This window comes from Myzus persicae, unplaced genomic scaffold, assembly GCF_001856785.1.
Source record: "Myzus persicae strain clone G006 unplaced genomic scaffold, MPER_G0061.0, whole genome shotgun sequence".
NCBI lineage: Eukaryota > Metazoa > Arthropoda > Insecta > Hemiptera > Aphididae > Myzus > Myzus persicae.
In genome coordinates, this window is record NW_019102150.1 from 310834 (window position 1) to 333188 (window position 22355).

The 22355-nt window shown below is 33.8% G+C and overlaps 1 protein-coding gene across 1 annotated transcript; it reads right to left on the bottom strand.

Annotated features, from left to right (window-relative positions):
* Positions 1 to 984: 984 nt before the first annotated feature.
* On the bottom strand, positions 985 to 21819 carry LOC111031377 (DE-cadherin). Its single transcript, XM_022311285.1, has 21 exons — positions 21661 to 21819; positions 15408 to 15536; positions 11862 to 11987; positions 11119 to 11268; positions 10163 to 10351; positions 9803 to 10008; positions 9504 to 9678; positions 8073 to 8421; positions 6967 to 7229; positions 6710 to 6868; positions 6353 to 6631; positions 5860 to 6013; positions 5274 to 5794; positions 4996 to 5199; positions 4686 to 4927; positions 4406 to 4614; positions 4203 to 4342; positions 3781 to 4132; positions 3506 to 3718; positions 2801 to 2953; positions 985 to 2708 (listed from the first exon to the last, which is right to left on the bottom strand). Exons 1-21 carry the CDS (start codon positions 21802 to 21804, stop codon positions 2566 to 2568), a joined length of 4500 nt encoding a protein of 1499 aa, XP_022166977.1. The 5' UTR covers positions 21805 to 21819; the 3' UTR covers positions 985 to 2565.
* Between the last annotated feature and the right edge of the window lie 536 nt (positions 21820 to 22355).

The window sequence follows — 22355 nt, forward strand, 5'->3', positions numbered from 1 at the left end:
AATTGTATACTTGGAAAATTATTAAAAATAAACGGTGTTGACATTTTTTTTAAACAATGGCACTAGAATTTCATAATAATTAATCATTAGTAATATTATACTGTATTGGGTAATGTTTTCTCACAAAAATCATTTGCCTAATTTGCACGTGTCCTCACCACGAAACGAAATCATTAAATTCCAAAATTGTTCTTACCATATTAACCTTTGTGAAGCTGCCACATAATACTAAAAACCATTTGAACAAACTCCTCTAGGACTTTTTGGAATTTGTTCAACAGCAATTTTTAAAGTTTCCCAACTTTCAAGGACGCAGTGCGTCAGTGTCAACTCCATAAACAGCATTAAATAATTTTTTAGTATATGAAATCAGACATTTTTTAAAATTTAAAAATATCTTTTATACATCACATAATTTGTTCTAATTTACATGAAATGCATACTAAATAAAGTTGTACCTATTTTCAAAATATTGGGTTTACATTTAAATAGGTAATGTAACACATGCACACAAAAACCTATTGTAAAAACCAATATATTTACCGCTGTACTTAACCCCCATAGTTCCATTACTCACCACTGAATTTTTTTGTTATTTAAAACAAATAAGGTATAATGAGAAACATTTTTGTTTCTCGACTGCAAATTTCTGTGTAAAATAAATGCTGCTAGTTAAAGATCAGTAAAATTAACAACCTAATAAAATATAGAACTTTCCATTGCAAAAAAGTAACAAAACAGTGAATTGAAGGTATAAGCTGCACATTCTATGAGACATTCTTAACTTTATATTATCAGCTTCAAATCCACAATTTGTTATCTTAGAGAAAAACCCAATTAGCACAGTACACTGTAGCTATAATTAAAAATAATTATAAAGGTAAACTTAACAATTTAAATTGAAAATATATGATATAGGAATTGGAAGAACTTAGGCAAAATACATTTATTAAAGAAATAATACAGAAGGTACTAAAATGCATAGTTCTTGATCAATGTCATTTATAAACGTATAGGTGTATAAATAATACATGACGGTAGGTACAAAAAAAAAAGGGTGATTAAATTATATGGATTTAATTTGTTTACCCTAAATGTACACCTTAATTAATACAACTTAACAAATACAATATGTATAGTTTATATAAGACATAATATGATAAATTTAATAAAAAAAATTCTTAGTTTAAAACTAATATTATCTTATAAGTTTTCAGTCGTTTATCTGCACAGATATGCGCATCGACAACATTATTTTCAAATGGAATGTTTTTTCTTTTTTTTTTTTTAATATAATATAAATAAAATGTTTGTCCATCCTTTACAAGGTTTTCAAAATAATAAAGTACATATCACAAATGGCAACAATACAAAATAATAATTCATACAAACTAACAAATAATTTTAGAGGAAAAAAAAATAATTTTAATGAACTTACTACAAACTTCCTATGAGGATAAAAGAAAATACATTCTAATAACCAAGTTTTTATAGTATATAAATATAAAATAATAATATAGTTCTTTGTTGAGGATACAAAAACACATAAAAAAAAAATCAACAAAATCTTTGATTTAACGAAGTAATAATCTACAATAATAAAAATAATAAAAAATTGAATATTGTATATAATTAACACGTGGGTATCTCCTAAGTTTTATATGTACCATAGTCGAATGTTGTAATAATAATATAATAATATTAAGTATTACAGTGTTCAAGCAAAAAGTATAGTAGTAAAATATAAACTATGATTAAAATAATATGGAATGGAGTTAAAAATATTTTGATTTTTAGACATCATATTTTACGGTTATCTCTTAGTCAATTGAATTCTGTATGCCGATGTGTGCATAATAATTAACCCTGATTGATTTTTCATATATTTACAAATAAGTACAATGCGTGTAAAAAGTTCTTAGTTCAAAATGATCCAATGGCAGTATACAAATATTATTAAAAACATTTAAGTACCTAAAAAAATAAACATCAATCGCCAATAACACATTGAGTAACAATATTTTAGGATCAAATTTTTCGAAACCACAATCACAGGGGAAAAACCCGTTCCCTGGAAAATTAGAAATCTGAGAATTTCATAAAATTCTATAGAAAAATATGCAAGTAATTACTGGGAAGCAATTTAACTTAAATTGTAAACATTGCATAAGCGAAACAAATATTATACATAGTTTAATGTTGACGCCTACAAAGATTTGTGATTTTGTTACAAAAAAAAAAAAAAAAGAGAAAATAATATAATTAGACTAAAGCAGTCTGTTGTTGAGATCACGAATCAATTTTTGAATTCATACACAAAAATTTGACTTCGTTACTGTCAATAATACACAAAACAATTAATAGTAAAATGAAAATAAAAATATTTATAGTAAATATTATTATTAGATAATTGTCATTAGAGCACAGTCAACTCTCTGTACAAATGATTCATTTTTAAATATTTTATATAGTCGGTACTTAAGTCTAGGTATGTACTCGCTATATAACCTTACAGATAACATATGCACCGGTAACTGATTATTCAGAGCGAATTTCAAATGCGTGTTAGCACCACGACTCGGGATGAGTATTGCGGTACGTTTCACTTTCTTCATCACTTGGATCTTCGCCATACATATCAGCCAGTTTGCGGAATCGAGGTCCAAAGTTAGAAAGGTAATCAAAGTTTAAGTCTCCATCATCTGTTCCTATAGACATATTTAAATAAAAATATTAATTTAACATTCAGAAAAAGTCATCTTTTGAATATTTGTGTTGAATGAAAAACACTTGAACTAACCTGAAGCTAATGATGAAAGTGATCCAACTGAATTGCCTTCACCTTCATACATATAATTGCGGACATCATCATACGGACCTAAATCTGGATCATTATCTACGGAGTTCAGTTTGTCACCAAGGAAACCACAAATATCAGGAACTTCATCTGGAGCTGAAAAGTAAAATAATTATAATTATTATTATAAATAAAAATGATAATATTATAATGTATAAGTACATTGAAAATCTTGTTCAGCTTTGAAATTAATTGTAACACAAACATATATTAGAACTAGAGGACTGCTCCTCATTTGTATTACCTACTACTACCACCAATAAATATTAGTCTACTCCAATATCATTCTAACATATTGTTATATTATGTTGAAAAATCTTAAACATTATTATAAACAAGTGGTTTAGTGTAAAACTAAAGGTGCATCGAAATCTAAGTACATTTGCATTCAGGAAACATATGTTTCTGACAAATGTATCCTATGTCTGGACACGGCTTAATAGATGTATAATTTTGGAGTAATTTTAATGTGTTCTTAATTTTTAAATATATTTATCCAAGTGTTACACATATTAAACAAATAGAATTCAACATGAAAATAAAATGTAAACAAATTATTAATTTGGTTTCACAAGAATAATTTGTGATCAAACACAATTTTCAAATTTTAATATATTACTATTTAATGTGAATATTAAAAAGGCTTACCACGTTTTTGTAATAAGTTTCCAGCATCATCAAATCCTTGTACAGGTTCTGAGCCATCATACATAAGCCGCAAAACGTTTAAGTCATAACCGGTCATGTCTCCTTCGCCGCCACCTTCATCTTCATAGTTGATTATGTTTTCTCTAATGTCATCGGTGTCTTTGTATAAATCATCAGACTTTCTTCTATGCACCACTACTGCTAGCAGCAATACTAAAGAAATAAAATGTTTATTTAGAAATGCCGAAGTTTTGTATTTCTGAGCATTAACTTACTCAACAAGACAGCTAGACACACAAAAATGGCTATCAAGAAGCTAGCGTCAATACCAAATGACACAGCAACTGCAGTACCGTGTGTGCACGAAAAATCAACATTGCGAGACATACTAGGAGCGCCCAAATTGTATAGATGACCGTTGAAAGTTAAATTACGTATGCAACCATTGAATCCATTGCTTAAAGGTTTATGAGTCCAATTGCGCGTGGCTGCGATTGATTTAAGGTCAACAAACGATCCACCAAGTTGTAAAGGCCCATTGACGTTTAAATATTCATTGATTCCTATTGGAGGGCTAAGGCTTAAGCATGATGGAAGATTACAGCTGTCCACTTTCATTTCAATGCTCTGAAACATATTAACAATTATATATATAAAGATAACACATAAATAATAATGTTTGTGTAATTATAAGTACAGTTTTGGTCCAAATAATTTCGATGCGATGTGGTTCTCCGTCAGATATTTTAATTTGTTTTTGTCCAATTTTGAGTGTGCCCGAGCCATAGTCTACCAAAAGTACGGGGTAACCATCTTTGAGCTCCAGTGACATGAAATCTGCAAAATATAATTATGTTTAATAAAATACAATAAATGTTTCATTTAATTTGTTTCAAATACCTTGTACAGACAGTGGAGAAGGTTTGACGCTGCTGGGCCCAGCATAAAATAATAGACCGTTGTCAACAGAGGTGCGCACTTCCAATGACATGTGGGACTCCATACAGGATTGTAAGGATGGATACAAGGCATAACCTTCACCGTAAAAACCAATGCTGAGTATTTCACACCGAGGTCCTTCAAAACCAGAAGGACACTGACAGGCGGTACTAAAAGTATAAAGACAGTGTCATTAACTTAACTGTTTAATATCAATGAAAAATGTATGTGAATAACTTACCCATCTGATGATGGAGTACCACCGTTATGACATGTGATTTTAGTGGTTGCCCTCTGTTCACACTGGCAAAATGGATCTATCACAGCTCGTATCCCAACAAAAGATGTGGTATTTGTGTATACAGCGGCTGGTTCGTTGCTTTTGTTTAAGAAATTTGTGCAAGATGATTCACAATAAAGTTTTTCAACAAGACACTCATCAATGTTGACCATGAGAAAAGTGACACCTAACTCTTTTTCAAGCTATAAAATATTATATTTGATAATAATTAATTAGTTTTGTAATAAGTTAAATCTTTTTTGTTACTTACCTCTACTTGATGTTTATCAATAGCAGCATTGATCCTTTCAGGTTGATAATATGGGGAACCATGAGCAGAAAAACGTACATCCAATTGGGTAGTGTTGGGATTGTGAGGAGAATGCAAAATAGTAAATACATCAACATTTTCAACAGTGGCATTTAAAATTGAAGCCAACCGTTTCTTTAAGATAGTTGCTTTACTTATGTTGTCCTAAATTAACATAAAAAATATTATTATTAATCGCTAACATACAAATGGCAGGGTTTCAATAAAATAATACATACCGGACCAGGGGTAATAAACTCTTCAGCTGAAATTCCGGCTAACCTAACTGATCCTGACTTATCAACAGCTTCTTCAGGTATCTCCTTAACAGTTACAACAACAGTCGAATTTACTGTATGTCTGGGGATCTTTATTCCTTGTTCTGTGATTTCAAACTCCAAAACAAAAGTCTGTTCTTTGGTATTTTGTAGCATAGTAATCATTCCAGTTTCTGATTTAAGGTCAAAGCGTTCATGCGGTCCATGTAGCCACTTGAACTTTTTGTCAGGCAAATCCCAGTCGTCCAAGTCATCAACATACACACGTCCAATTTCCATGTCAGGAGATTCACCTTTATATGTGTAAACAAATATGGAGCTCCTTCCAGGCTTCATGGCATTGTCGTTCTCATCACCTATTACCACTTGGAGTGTACTCGTCCCCGTTAAACTAGGTATTCCACTATCAGTTATTGTTATGGGTATATTGTAAAACTTTTTCTCTTCACGATCAAACGTGGTTAACGCCTGTAGTTCAACGCCTGTACATGATATTAAGAGTAAATTAGTAACATTTTAGGAAGGATTAATTTATAATTTGACAAACCTGAAATTCCGAATTTTGTCTTAATTTCGTACGAGGCATCATTAGAGATGGCAAAATCAAATGGAGCACCATTTTCAGGTCCATCATTATCTTTGGCGGCCAGTCGTGTAATTGTTCCGGATAATTGATTCTCACGCCAAACTACTGGTTGGGGCTGAAAAAAAAACAAACAAATAATGTATTACAAAAACAGTTATTTCCATAATTTGAACTACCTTTCACAAAGATTTTTTTTATAAATAAGTTAAATGAATACATTTTTAAAATTATAGTTTGATATCTTTTAAGGAGCAATTCAATTAACGTTGCACTTATTCGTTATCCGAATCAATTCGGTTTCATTGGACTAAAAGTGTACCACAAAAACAATTATATTATATAATTGTAGTTTGAATCAATCTGATGGTTATTTGTTTTACGTTAACCTAGCCTGCAGTTATCTTGAACAAGGATTTATACACTGTTCAGTTATTAGTACTGTCCAATAACTTACCATATCCAAATATGGTGCATTGTCGTTAATGTCTCTGAGTGCAATGATGACTTCTGTGGTTTGTTGCAAGCTCTTTGGACCACCACCTTCATCGCTAGCTTGTATGATCACTTGCCACGTAGCATAACCATTTGGAGGATCACGGTCAAGGGGTTTTATGAGTGATAGACATCCGTTTTTGTTGATGGTCATTAACTTTCGTTGGTCATCTTTGACTACAGAGTACACGATACGCTGATCCATGGATCGGTCCTGAATATCTGGATCGTATGCTTCCAACTACAAGAGGATATACATTACAATTGTAGTCAAATTAATACTTTTCATTTCACAAAATAATATTTTGTAAACACTTACCGTAGTAATGCAACCCGGCACGAGTTCTTCTTCAGTGATTGTGATGTTCCCTTCGTACGGCTGGAACACTGGAGGGTTGTCATTGACGTTAGATATTTTTATCTCTACAGTGCAGTAGTCCTCGTAAGCTCCATCAAAAGCTCTCACTTTCAATACATACTGCGGGATTTCATACAATACACACATTATTATACAGACTTCGGCAAACGCTGTAAGCGAGTGTGATTCGATTGTGCGATAAGTGGGAGGTTCCTTACGTTAGTGATGTTTTCGTAGTCCAGCTGACTGTTAACTTTGATTTTTCCGGTCGTGTTTTCGATCAGGAACGCGTTGTAGATGTTGCCATCCACGATGCTGTAAGTGACTGGGGACGCGGTGTCGTCATCTAAGGCCTTTACTTCCGTGACCAGAGCATTCAAGTTGGCGTCTTCCGGTATTTCTTCGGCTTCGTAGACGGACTGCGTGAAATGAGGGGGATGGTCGTTTTTGTCGGCGATTTCGATCCGGAACACTTGTTCGCCTGCTCAACAACATTTCATATATAGAAGTAAATAAATACATAACACCACAGTGAATAATATATAGTTGTGGAGCTTTAGTAAAGGCGTGGGCGTGACGGTAAGAGTTGTTTATTTGGTCGAACGTCTGCAAAGAGGGTTACTAATTATCGTTATACTAATACGACTCTACGTTTATAACAGTTAAATCAAGCCAGTGGCCGTAATTATAAATATGTTTCGGGGAGGGATTATATCTTCATCGTTTTTCTGCAAACATATTATGATCACGCATTCGTGGCCTAGATCCTATGTCTACAACTCCTCCCACTATTTGGGTTGGTATTCAAATAATTTCAAATACAACATTCGGCGTGCAAAACAAGCGTATGGTTTTTAATTAAGTTTCGATGTTAGAAAATGAGACGCTTCAAAAATCTTTTATTAATATTTTCTGTATTTTCATTCTCAAGCAATTCAATTTAAATACAATATTCTCAATAATTTTTTCCCGATGCATCATTTCATACACATCTTTCTACGTTTTCTCAACGATTATAACATATAATACGAAATTGGGTGAACAGTTTATTTTTAGACCAATCGATTTGACAATATAATTTGTTTTTATTATTGAGAAGAATATAATTCTCATGGCAGCAGAAAACACTGCACCGTCCACCATAATATATTATGGTTACTTTAAGTACCTATCAAAAACTTGTTTATACCAAAATTGAGGTTTATTAAGATCGATCTTGGAGGGTGTTCCCAATAGTCACCAACCCTGTCATCTTCAGTTAATTATAATTATTAGCATTCTACCAAAAGAGAGACGACGACATTCGTCGCGCCCTTGTACTCACCCTTGTTGTGTTCACCGGTCGAGTACAGCGCAGAGGGCGCGTTGTCCGTAGCGATCACCTTGACGTTGTACACGTCTTGTTTCTCGCGGTCGAACATCACAACCGTGGTTATGTTACCGGTGTACGGGTCGATGGCGAAGTAATCACGGTTGTCGGCCAACTCGTAAGTGACGCGGTTGTTGGCCATGCTCGAGTCGGCGTCGATCGCTCGGACCTGCATTACGGCTGTGCCGGCCGGTTCGTTCTCCAAAACGGAACCCGACACGACCTCGGTAAACACCGGTATGTTGTCGTTTACGTCTTCCACTTGGATGTTCAACTGGTGTTCCGCCGCCAGATTGTGCTTGTTCTGATGAAATAATCACGAGTATTAAATATGTAAACAATACACGATAATATAGAAACGCTATAGCGTTTATAGCGGTGTACCTACTTATAAATAGAAAAAATATTTTTTTTAGGGGAGGGGAGGAGGCATAAGTATGATAATTTTCAGATTTATTGACAAATTTATCTTTCACGGGTATCTTTCAATGGTATTTATTTTTTTTTTTTAAATAAAACTCAATTCAATCGTTTCTTATATTATAATTATAATATACAAAAACAAATTGTATTGTTATCTCATATATTTTCTCCGACGAAACGATGAAAAATAATTTGGGCTATCGGGTTACTTTTTAATCTGAAATGGCCGGTTTACGGAGCTAATTTGATTTAAGTCAATAACATTTTAAAAGTAGTATCATTAATTTTAATTAATAGTATTCAAATAGTAATTAAAATTGTTTCAGCACAAGGACAAACACGATGAGACTGCAATCTGTATACTCGCATTATGTATTATCTCCGTCTTACCAACGAAGAACTCATCAAATTTACGTTCACAAGAATCCATTTTGTCTTGTTAGTTTCAATATTATAATGAATTGGCCTATAATTATGAAACTTAAAGGTAAACCTAATTTATATAATCTTGAGGATCTCTACGAGCTTTTGTTATTTTTTTTTTATGTAAAATGTAATAATTTTTTTATGTTACTCACTCGCTTTACAATTGAAATATCGATTAAAAATTTAGATAATAGTATATATTATAGAAAGTCAATAAATCATCCTTAAATTAAAATTAACGACGCTTGACAGATTCAGCTGAACACAAATTTGCTGTGTTTTACGTATTTATAAGACAGAAACAGACAACACACACATATTATGCGAGGGGAACGTCCTCTTAAAATATACTGTAGACGCCAGACAGGGCTGCGGTATAATACACACATACATTAAAATCTTTTGTTATTATTAAAACAGCTATATATACACTCATGGGTTGTCGGTCGACGTATGTATATACTATATATATAATATTAACGTAGATTATAATATGCAGCGAAATATAATATTATGTAACCAACACAAACGTTTTACCTGTATTCGAATGTTAAGAATGTACTCGGATATCGATTCGTAGTCCATGTGTCTCGATAATCTGATATGAGCGGTGTTGCCTTCGGATTCCAATCGGAAAGTGTTCAATTTATTTGATTGTTCCGTCCGGCCAGGCACCAATTCGAAAACCGGCGATTTTTCATCAGTGTTCGATCTGCATATAAAGAGGCCGGGCAAAACCCGACAATAAATTATAGCATCGTTTCACAGTCACGAAAATTGTTTTTTTCTTATGGAATTGGCTCATAAATTATTACATGGAGCGAGACACAACTTACGCTGCGATGATGGTGGCAATGTCAAAACTGAAATTAGTCAGATTTTCCGGTAGATAAATGATTCCGTCGGGTTGAACGGATATGAAAGTCGGTGCTTTTTTGTGCGATTCGACCACCAAGATCTCTAGATCCATCGTGGCCGACTTGGGAACCAAACCTTGATCTGTGGCTGTGGCCCGCATCTTGAACTTGTAGCCAGGATCTCGCTAAAATAATATTAATATAAAAATTATATTAATTATAAATTTAAATTTAAAATTATATTAATATATATTACATATAATATCAGGTAAAAAAATAAAAAATAAGATAAAATCGATTCGATTGCGGTGCACAATAATATGATATAATTATACGTACGTCGATTGCGCGATCCAAGTAGATGACTCCTGTGTTTTGATCGATTCGGAAATAATTCGAGTCCTGAGGCATTCTGGGCGACAGATCGTATTGTATGGCACTGTTTATACCATCGTCAATATCCGTAGCCGATATCCTCATCACTTCGCTTTTGGACAGCAAGTCTTGGGGTACGGATTCAACGTAGTTCTTAAAAAAAAAAAAACAATTTATCAACTACTGCACATACATCATATAATATGACTGTAACAGCCGTTTTAAAGCAACAAACTGATAGTAAATAAAATATTATAAAAACAAAATAACATGCGGCATGCATTCCAAACGTATTTTGTAAAATTACGTTCAGCAAAGTTTAAAAAAAAAAATTGATCTTGAACGATGGAGACGATCACGTCATACGTATTGATAGAAAAAAAACACGATAACAATTTCCAATACATAATATTATGTTGGATATCGAATACATAAGTAATAGAAAACACAAGTCTGTATCTGAACGAAATCCATGCAGAAGAAAATAAAAAATAAAAAATAAAAAAATAAAAGAAACACGGCGAATTAATGATTATTATATTCGGCGGGGCGCATGCAAAAGCACGTCGTACCTTGTAGTTGAATCCTCGATAGACCTGGATTCGATGTATGTACAATACAGGCAATATGTTATAAAAACAGTAATAATAACAGTGGTAGTAGTAGTAATAATGTCATCATATCGTGTTGGTGATTCGTTTGTATGTAATACACGGTTGCAGTTGGCGAACTGCATCCGGACGGTATTAATACAGACAGAAGCGCATACGGTTTGCGGTTGCAGCGATGAGGGGTGCGGACGGACGGAGGGTAGTTGTTGTTATAATCGCACCGATTACCGCACCACCCACTGCACGATCACGCGAATGTATGCGACCGCACGATATCACATCATTTTATGCGAATAACAATATGCTCACCACTTTGTCGAAAACCGGTGAGTTGTCGTTCTCGTCCTGAATGGTCACTTTGATGGTGCACACGTCGTCCAGGTGCGGTTTCCCGTTGTCCGTGGCTCTCACAGACAGGTACACTTCTTTCTCGCGAGTCGGTTCGTCTCGGTCGAACATCTGCGAACAACAAACATCGCAGAAATGGTTAGATCAGGGGCCTGATCGGTGACATAACATTATCACTTGCTCGGCACAGACGATCGCGGTGATTTTTTACGTTCCCCGAAAAGTTAAATTTTTTTTTACGGCAACCAAAAGCATTTTTAATAGGTAATCAATACACCACCGTGTATCTATAGAATAAATTGTTTAATATATATTATTATCGTGATTAATATTTAATAACATTATGGTCTATAAAGAAAAAAAACACGTATCCCACATCAATTTTTTTCATTTATTATTAGTGTTTGATATAGTTTTCAAATATCCCTTTACAAGTTAGTTTAATCATAAATAAATAGGATCATTAATTGATCGTACAAAGTTTTCCCATACCCTTCTACTCGTTCTCTTGTGGCGCTGGTCTCCAGAAGGGGTGTATCAACTACGGACTAACGGGTATGCAGTGACGTATAATACATAGTTTGGTGGCAACGAGAACGGAATTCTAAAAATTACAGAAAGTTTCCCCTCCCCTCCAAACGTCGAAAAATACGCCACCGATCGTCTGTACATCTATAAGCGCATAATATAAATGTTATACTTACGTGTCGGGTGGTGATCTCCCCGGTCTGTGCGTCGATGGAGAACTTTGGACGTTCGCCGGGCGCGCTGACAAATGTGTACGTGATTGTACCTCCATTGTCCGGTGGGTCCTTGTCGAACGCTTTGACCTGACAACGAGAAAACGAACACGTGTGAGATTTATCGGAGCGTGAAACGCACATTTTTATCACTATTATCATTATTATTATTATCGTCGACATAATCATCATTATTATAGTGAACTGTTTTTATGGTCCTAACCGAATAACCTAACCGATTTTTGAAGATCATTATCATTATAATTCGCACGAATAATCATTGTATGAGCAAAGCGAATTGGGACGGGTACGCCAAACAATACGGTTGCCTAATCGAAATCGATTTGGATATTATAGGTAATATATTATTACTTTTTTACACATTCGAAAGGGTAAAATGAAATTGGTAAAATTATATACATAGTGCATGCGTATAATATTATAATAGGTATACAAAGATTTTTATACACGCGTTACATGTATTTTTAATTCAAATAGTTAAAACTGATATTTGGAGATTAGTAAAGAATAATTATACATTTTATACGCTGCTCTTATTCGATACTACAATAATATAATATAAAAATACGGTTAGGTATAGTCAAATTGTAATAATTCTAAAAACTAAATTATCGTATTCAACTACGGTTTAAATTTTTATACATAAATATATGTGATGGAGTAGAAAAAACATTAATTTTGTTTAAGTCGGAATACTATATACAATAAAAAAATGTAATCATCTCTATTTCCCTAACCTAACCTAACCTAATCAAATGAATCGATTCGAAAATATTCTCAGTACAACACATGCAGTAGTGATCAATATAAGTATTTAATATAATAAAACCACCATGGTGGCACCGATAATACATCATAATTGTTATAACTAGTGTTGGTAGTTTTTTTATTTGCATCATTGTTTTTTTTAAGTGTACCGTGTACTTACGCGCTAGCAATTATTGAAAGCCAATCTAAAAATATAAAATAAACCGTCGATAATTTTCGTCGGACACCACGTGATTAGCGCCAAATAACAGTTAACGTATAGTAAACCAAATTATGCCGTCCGACAGAGTTTATAATACTATATATATATATATTTTTTTTTTCGATTTCACGCGGTTTTACAATAATGTCATTTTTTTCTTCATATATGTATAAGAACCTACGTAAAATAATCGATCGAGTATCGACGGTCACCGGGTTTTCACCACATAAAGCTGACTTGACGCAAACGCATAACAATCGGGGTCCGGTATAGTATGTAAAATAATTCAATTCAACAACAATTATTATAATATGTTTACCCACGATGCCGACCCACGTGCAGTTTTTGAACCTTTTAAATACAGTTGCCGTTGTAGTAGTGATAATATATAATAGCAGAGGTATAGGTCGTAGTGGCGGTTGTATATGTGTAGTACCTATATAGACCACAACCTACACGCTGTGAAATATTTTATAACCGTTTGTTTAATGTATAAATGGTAGACGCACAGCGTGTCTATTTAATTATTAAAGTCGGATTGTTCTCTATTATTGACATCGCAAGTCAATTTTTAATCCGATTATTTAATATTCTCGTGCGCACCGATATATGTATAAATATATATTATCCGAAGAGCCATGTCTTTTAATTATACATCGATGGACAAAAATATGAAACAGTTTACATTTTTAGAATAAGTTTCTGACTAGTACATTACTACAATATATATATAGCATTATAATTTATAGCTACAATAGATATCTTGTTAGTAGTAGTAACAATATCGATCTATGAATTTCTTCTTCGTGGGGTGTATTATTGTTATATTTCAAGGCTGCAGCAGTAGTTCAATTATTTACCCGGCGGTGATTTATAAATTAATTTAGATTGTTTTGTCGTCAAATTAGTGATCTTTTCAAATTTTCATTCGGTGTAAAAGGACGCCTGGTGGATATAAAATTAATTGACATCTTAAAAGTGTTGATTATTATTTTAAAGCGTACTCATATATAGTTCAAAGAGTGTAATAACAGTGATGTACAAAAACAAATGGTAAACGGATTTTAATACCGCCTAAATGGTTCCAAAAAGATGTATTTTTCAATAATAATATAGCAATTTAATCAATTAATTTAAAGAACAATGAAGTATTGTTCAAACTTAACATTGGTTAGGTAGGTAGGTGGATAGCTATACGAATTATATACCTATAGACATTATTGCAATCGCTGTATAAAAAATTAAGTTTCTATAAATATTATGTTATTGATATCATTATTTTTTAAATTTAAAACTTTATACCAGATAGGCGGGTAATAATTACTATAAAACGGTGTTATAAATTCACATAAGCCAATGTCGTAGAAAGTTGATAGTTTCTTTTTTGATCTTGTAATCATATTCTTATGTATTTCATTCAATATAACAATATTATTATGGCGGCGCGGCGTTTTGGTTAGGCAATTTAGCTACACTATCAACGAATAGTTCCTATTTTTTAAGTTTATAATTTATATACAAAAACAAAAAATACTCAATACCCGAAGACATTAGTGCACCAAATGAGTCAGCGCAGATCACTGAGTGCGTAGGTAAAGCGAAATGCGTATTACAACAAAATTGGATTCGTCGAGCGTTGTCCTATATCGGCTATATCACAGCAGTTGTTTAAATATTGTCATCATAATATATATTGTTATACATACACTTTTGAATGATTATACTCCAATAGGAACAATAGCTGTATTATAATATTATTATTTTAGTAATTAATAAGAAGAGAAGTGTATTGGATGCATTGGACGGAAACGCTACAATTCGATGTTTATTTTTACAACGAATTTATATCTACGTAAACAAGTAAACACATCACGAAAATAACTCGGTAAATGAATTGTTAATTAATTGCAATATAATAGACTTTAAAGTCTATAACAATAGAGTTGCTTTCTAAAGGATTAATTGTTATATTTTGAGTTGCGTTACGTAATAATTTACACGCCAAATATGGCATACCTACCTATTTATTATGTAACCACGGCGTCGATGCCGGGCAACACACGACACACGGACGTATTATTTACGTCCACAAATCGCTCGGGTAAATATTTTATTCAGTACGGTTTTGTACTTTGCGTGTAGTCTCCAAAAGCATAGAAGTAGCACGTATAGGTATATAGTAAGAAGGCGGATTTAATATAATAATGTATAGGTTAGTCGGGCGGATCCGGCTGCAATATTAATGTATACTTAGGTTATGTAGTTAGGCAGCGCTGCAGACGGGTCTACGGATATAATATACAGTAATACCATAATGTTGTCATAATTGTATAAAATCAAGACTATTAAGCGAAGGGCTACCCATTGTATTAATGGCACGTGATTATATCAGACGAAGTTTTGAAATATAGGTTTTCATGTATAACTGGAGTTATAACAACTGTTCGATTTTGTTGTATTTTTGTCAACAAACAAAACACAGACGAAAATAAAACATATTAAGATATTATTATACTCACGGTGAACACATAAGTGTTGGTCGGTTGTTCTTCCTTGACGCTGGGCTGGTAATTCAAACAGCTCGTAAACACCGGCTTGTGGTTGTCCTGTACCGTCAATCCAAGTTTTGGACCAAATCCTCGGTTGTCCTGAAAATATAACACGAAAAATAATTATAAAATGTTTTCATGTTGCGGGAAATCATGGACAGGAAAGAGATCTGCTTCATATTATATGATATATATATACGCTACGATTTCCTGCGTACTGCTGCAGCAGATTAAGCCGCTACACAACAATGCATATTATTATAGGCATTTAAACACGTAATTATATGTTTACACACAAAAACCTGCAGCGTGGTGCATCGTGCCGAGACACGTGCCGTGCAGCTTTTGTCGAACATTTGCCGATATCAATTACGCGGATGAGCTTTTGAATATTATATGGATACACTATGTGACGACCTAGACGGACTACGCTCCAATGCGGTACCTATACTCGGCTCGATCTTTGTGGGTTAAAATGCAAACGGCCCTGCTGGGTCACGCGTATAATTACTGTGCGGGTCGTAGATCAGGTGGGCGAAGGATTAATGGTGGCGTTCGGAACAGAAGAGCGAGGCGAGTTGAGCGAATAGGACGTACACGCAGGATGCAGCAGTCCAAGAGCACTCGTTTATAGATCAATTAAAACGGAACGTCCGCTGCGAACCACTAAACTCATAAAGACGGAAATTACATGTTATATACCCTACATATTTCGCATTGTGACGGATGCAGACGAATCGATGAAAAATCCTAGAATGCAACGATTTTCGTCGGATTGTAATTAAATATTCACTAATACCACTGCAAGAGTCACGGCGCACAGCAAGATTAAAAGTAATAATAACGAATAAATAATAGCAGTGTCCCGAGGTGTGAATAAGAAGCGAAAAAAGTCTTCTAAAGCAATTAGTCATCTGTCGGGAAAGTCGGCGGAAAGAATATTAAAGCAGCGACCGTCTACTGATTTTAAACGATTTTTAATGAGTGTTTTTTTTTTTTTTTTAATATACTATTATATATACCAAGTGCATTTTAAATGTACGACTTGGGCTTAAAAGGGATTTTAAGTCCTAAATGGAATTTTAATGGTTGACCGGTCTCTAAGAATTACGTAATACAATAGACGAAAAATTATACACACAATAACCGTCTTCAATTAAAATTTTAAACCGCTATTATAATGTATAACTATGTATTTAATTACACCCGTAGGTAAATTATTATAATTATATATTTTATATTATAGTAAACAAATTATATACCTGGAAAATTAAACTAACCCGGGGATTTGCGTTATTTCCTAAAATTTGAAAAATCGTACCTTACGCCGCTTGTAAGACAATTCATATTCCATCTCTATAACGATATTATATATTATACAAGACTATATCTATTGAGTTTGTCAACTGTGACAATGACTAAAAACAAAACGCGCTTATAAGTTCGCGATGGAATGTAATGGTATAATAGATTAGGTTAAGTTCACGATCGAATGTTATGGTAAAATAAGTACGCTAGATAGCATCAGGAAAATCGGACAGCATATTTTGTTGAAATTTTGTTTCTCGACTATTATCTGCAGATGTATATAATATAATATTATAGTTTTTTTTATTTTTTCGTTCTATCGATTGTGTACAACAAATATCGTATCCCCCTACACATACGTTGCACAATAAATAATAATAAAAAAAATTCCATCAACAATGTTTACGCGACGGATATACTACGACGAATTGTGTATATATAGCATGTAACAACCCGACTGTAGCGGAGATAGACATTTTGACAGACTATAAAGCAGCTGATTAAACGGGTAATCCTTGAACCCACGAGTCGAACGTACACGCCGGAAAAGAACGTAACGAACTGGAACGAACCTCTGCCCGTTCGTATACATATTTATATATATATAGAGACACGCAGAAACGGCGGGCGAGCTGCTCAGCATCCGATCGATTCCGAATCTTTTTCGGTGAATGTTATACACAGCAGACAATACATCATAAACAATAACACAACAAATAACGAGTACACGCTACCATAAGAAAACGCGTCTTCATCAATACATTATATATTATTATATTGTTTTGATGTCCTCAAAGCGTGCCGTAAAATATATACCTAATAAAAGCTAAAAAGTCGAAGAGACGAACGTCCTTCGATGGCACCACACATATTATATCGCTGTAAATCCTACTATATAAGTACGCGAGTCGAATTAAATACTATAAAGAGACTTTCTATGCCAAGGGAAATGTTCTGATCCTCCTGCATCCCGTTATTATTGGTAGAATCTGTTCATCCATTGAATGTATTTATATGTTATCAGTGGTCACTATACGTATTACATTATTAATAATCACCACGCGCTATTATTTGCTCATGCCCAATTTTTTGGACCATACGATCGTTACGTTATAATCCCACGTATCTGGGCAAGAAGAGTGATAATAAATAAGATCAGAAATGCAACACTGGTATTAGACAGCAAGTACAATATTGATGATATTAAATACTTCAAAGTACTGAGACGGCATCAGGTTGCTCGGGTATGACATTTTCTGGGAGACCGAGATAACCCATTTGAAAATCGTTACTTCAGTCGTATCAACATCACGAAACATTTTATAATTTTAGATTAGAAAATATGCACTATAAATGTTATGATATTAAACACTATGATGTTCACTATAAATTGCAATGATCATTTTGTGCTCCAAAGTAAGCAAAGAATTCACAAAAGGTTAAATTTTGAATTTCAACTGGTACACCAAGTAAATGTGTGTGGTACTACAACCATACGAATAAAAAAAAAAGAAAAGATCAAAAATAGTATATAATTGAATATTATTTGGCCTCTTAAAACGTTATCAACGTACCCAACAGGCTAAATTCTATAACACCGATTGACGACTGCAGTTCGGGCGTTTTCTGAATGCCATGACTCATGATGGTCGTACAATTGTACATATAGCGAGGAATGCCGATGAAGTGAGCCGTACGAGCACTAACGATAGTTTTATAGTTCAGATTCTTTCTATACTGACATTCGTAATAATATCGTCAACCGTCGTGCTCGATTCGATCGGGCGCCAGACGACACAAAAACAACATCAACAGTATATTAAAACAACAATTGACAGGAAAAAATACACAGGCGAACAAAAATACTTTTAAATCTAAAATATAAGACCATTATTGTTGTATTATTTCAGTCGCGGTTCTCGTGAGCGCGTGGGCACACCATTACACGCTTGTTGTTATTATTATCATTATTATTAAACCCGTCACCAAACAGACACACGAAGGTATGCATATATGTATGGTGGCGATGAGATTGTTCCCCGTGTTATTATTTTGATTTGGCGAGCACATACATAAATGGTGTGTACGACACTACTGCGTACAACCACGACGGCATACATATAATACCAAAAGTGACACGCAATCCTCTGGGTAATTTTCGTAATTAATACCGTCATTTTGCGCCAACAGAATGTACTCGGGGGCACAAAAAAAAATTATAAAATGAACACACCGCATCAAATGGTGTATTATTGTTATATATATACATATATTAAACACATACCTACCTACGTGTTATTATATTGTATAGGAGGAAAAACAATATATAATATATATATATGTGTGTGTATGTGTGTGTCTATAGAAAACGGTTCGGCCGGTCACGCGAAAAAAGAAAATACGTATATATGCGGTAGATGGGCACTTCTCCCGTCATTTGCAGAACATGGTTATCAACTTCTATTTATGTATATATAATATATATATATACATTTTTTTAATTCTAATTCCACTAACGCGCCACTGCAGCCGACGGTATATGCGCGTGAAAAGTTTCGCCTTTCTCTCTCTCTCTCAATTTTACTATCTCTCGGCATCGTCATATCTATATCTACGCGTCCGCCACAAATCCTATTATGAACGTAAAACGATATCCGTAAAGCTGGTGTGCAGCATACGCGCGTTGCAGTAAATCGAATAAGTGGAAAAAAACTTCTGTTCAACTCGTACGGGCACGCTGCCGGTGCCGTCCACACACAGCGTATTATACACGTATACAATATTATACTATCTTCGTCGTTGTATCATATTATATACAAAACAAACCCCAAACAGAAAATACACACGCACGCACGTGTAATAAATATATATAATATACGCGAGTCTGTCGAGTAAAAAATAAAATAAAAAAATGATATATGCTCACACGGGTACCTCGCGTTCTCTCTCTCTCTCTCCATACACACACACACACACACACACACACACACACACACACACACACACACACACACACACACACACACACACTATACATAGATGGATAAATTTATATGTATATGCGCCACTGTATTACACTACTCGAAATGCATTCTCACATAATAATAATAATAATAAAAAAACATTTTTACCAATGGAAATGTGTTGAATCGATGACGACTTGGCAATGTTTTTCAATTTAAGAAAGCCACTGGTACACGTAGTTTTATTATCATACGCTAAAGCAATAATAATACACATAATATACTGCAGCAGATCGTTATACACAGATAGTATGGTCGAAATCGAAACGAATTCGTACGATTTTTTTCGAATGTACAACCAAGTACTTATCCGGTACAGTCAAACTCTTATTGTTATTACATTTTGTCATAACTCCTTTACTCAGACTTTCCAACAAAATTAATCAGCGGCCAACGCGTATACAATTAAATGGTATTATTTTTCAACAACTAATTTAGTACGACAATCCACACTATTATATTTAGACATTGCAAACCACCGACAACAACAATATGTGGTTGAGTATTGTGTACCGATTTTCAAAAATGCATTTTAATATTTCCTCGTACGATATTGTTTTAAGTATCATTCATATTATTATCGTTCCGAGCGGGACTTGGGGAATAGTATACATTCTTGGGTTACAATGGAAATGTGTATGCATAACACGTTTTATATAAATAAAACTCAACAAGGTCTGTTGTTTCAAAACGGAATCAAAATCCGTCTTTTGTATTTCAACGGAATTAAACACTATTCAAAACATAATAGCATCATTGCGAGGGAAGTCATAACGTCAAGTTAATTGATACGAAGAATTTTACATGAGCGTAATAATAATATAATATGGGGGAGGGGGTAGAATTATTTTAAAGGTATACATTAAGGTGAACAAAAACGTTTTTGGCGATAGTTATTGTGTTAATACATGGTTTGAATATTACTACTTGTATAGGTAGTAGGTACTCACTCTCAGATATTTTAAACCAACTGATTTTCCGAACGTTATGAATTCATTTGAACGGAAATAATAACATTGTAATAAAGATAAATAACCATTTCGAAATCCGAATAGTTTATATCGTGCACTAAGTCCGAATTCGTCATATAGAAACGTTAATTCTTTTCTCATCGATAACACAACTGTCAGCTTTGGCATTAATCCAAATACACGAAAAACAAAATATTATTATTCTTTGTTAATTTTGTGAGTAAGATAATAATACATTGTTGTGGGGTTTTTGAAGAAGGCAGCGAACAGTCGATATACTGTCTTATATAGCATGTATTGTATACGTCCGTGCGTTGCCAAGTTTTAAACAAGTTTCATTTCAACGCAGCACAAACGACGAGCACATTTACTATATCAATGAAAATAAGCCTCTATTGTTGTTAGCATCGAATAAAAATCAGTGTCATATTTCATCCCCTATTCATTGTTGAAAATGATAACGTTTAAATGTCTGGAACGAGCCCAAAGCATACACGATTATATGTAATGATGGTAACATATACTAATCCACTGAGAATTGTATCGAGTGCCCAAAATTAATCAACAATCGACGCAATGAACGAAATGACGTGATATATAAATGTATAATATATTTAAATGCACTTTGAGCGAACGAATCGACGTGTAAATTTTATGATTAAAATACCATAACACGAGTCCTTGCTCGAAATTGTACAATTATATTAATACTAATACCTATGCATACAGCTGTCATAGAAGAAAATTGAAGGGTTTTGAGAGTTTCTGTACGGAACGGGTTGTATTATAATAACTTTTCCCAGAACTTATTCTCGTCCCAATCCCGATATACAAACCACTCGGGGCTCTTACACACACATTATAATATAATATAAATTTGATTTCGAGATCAAAAAGAACGCAACAGATTCGAACACTCACCGGATTCGTGGTGTATTCATTGGATATGTACGGTTCTGCGATCGGCGTCTTGTCCAACAGATGTCTTTGGTGTCTCAGTCTTGCGCTCCACAAGTTATTGGACGAAACAATACCTGTAGACAAAAACAAAATCGAAATGCCCATGAGTATAATGTAATAAATATAGTTAGTAAGTAGGTGCACACAATGATAATAATTCAACCGCCGTAGGTGAAACGCATTCGCGAAACACAGATCTCATATTATACGAGTGGGACATATTAGTCGTAATATATCATATACGACAGTGCAACACATTTATATACCGATTGCGGTATTATAAAATATAATATTTTTGTAGGGGTGTTAACGCGGAAGACATAAACAAAAAAAAAACAAAAATATGAACCGTGGAAATTCCGAGGCCACGTATACCGTTATATATTTATTATGATGTAGGTACATTAGTCTACACGAATAAAAAAGAAAAAAACATTTTCAACGATTTAATTACTATATAATATTATACACAATCAATAAACATCCTGATGTCATATTATTTTATAGTATGTATACACACGCTGCACGCGGGTGGAATGCGTATCGATGATTAATATAATCGTCGGCGCAAAAAGTACGTTTTCGTCAATAAACTCTCGTAACGCCGTTATAGGACATTATACAATTACAGTTGGATATTATAGATACAAACATAT

Bases quoted from the DNA above. Each gene is read 5' to 3' on its own strand.
- LOC111031377 (XM_022311285.1), bottom strand. From the start codon at position 21,804: ATGGGCATTTCGATTTTGTTTTTGTCTACAGGTATTGTTTCGTCCAAT. The intron at 6,632-6,709 runs GTAAGTGTTTAC...ATCCTCTTGTAG, and splicing joins TGCCGGGTTGCATTACTACG to TTGGAAGCATACGATCCAGA. The intron at 5,200-5,273 runs GTATGTATTATT...ATGTTAATTTAG, and splicing joins AGTTTATTACCCCTGGTCCG to GACAACATAAGTAAAGCAAC.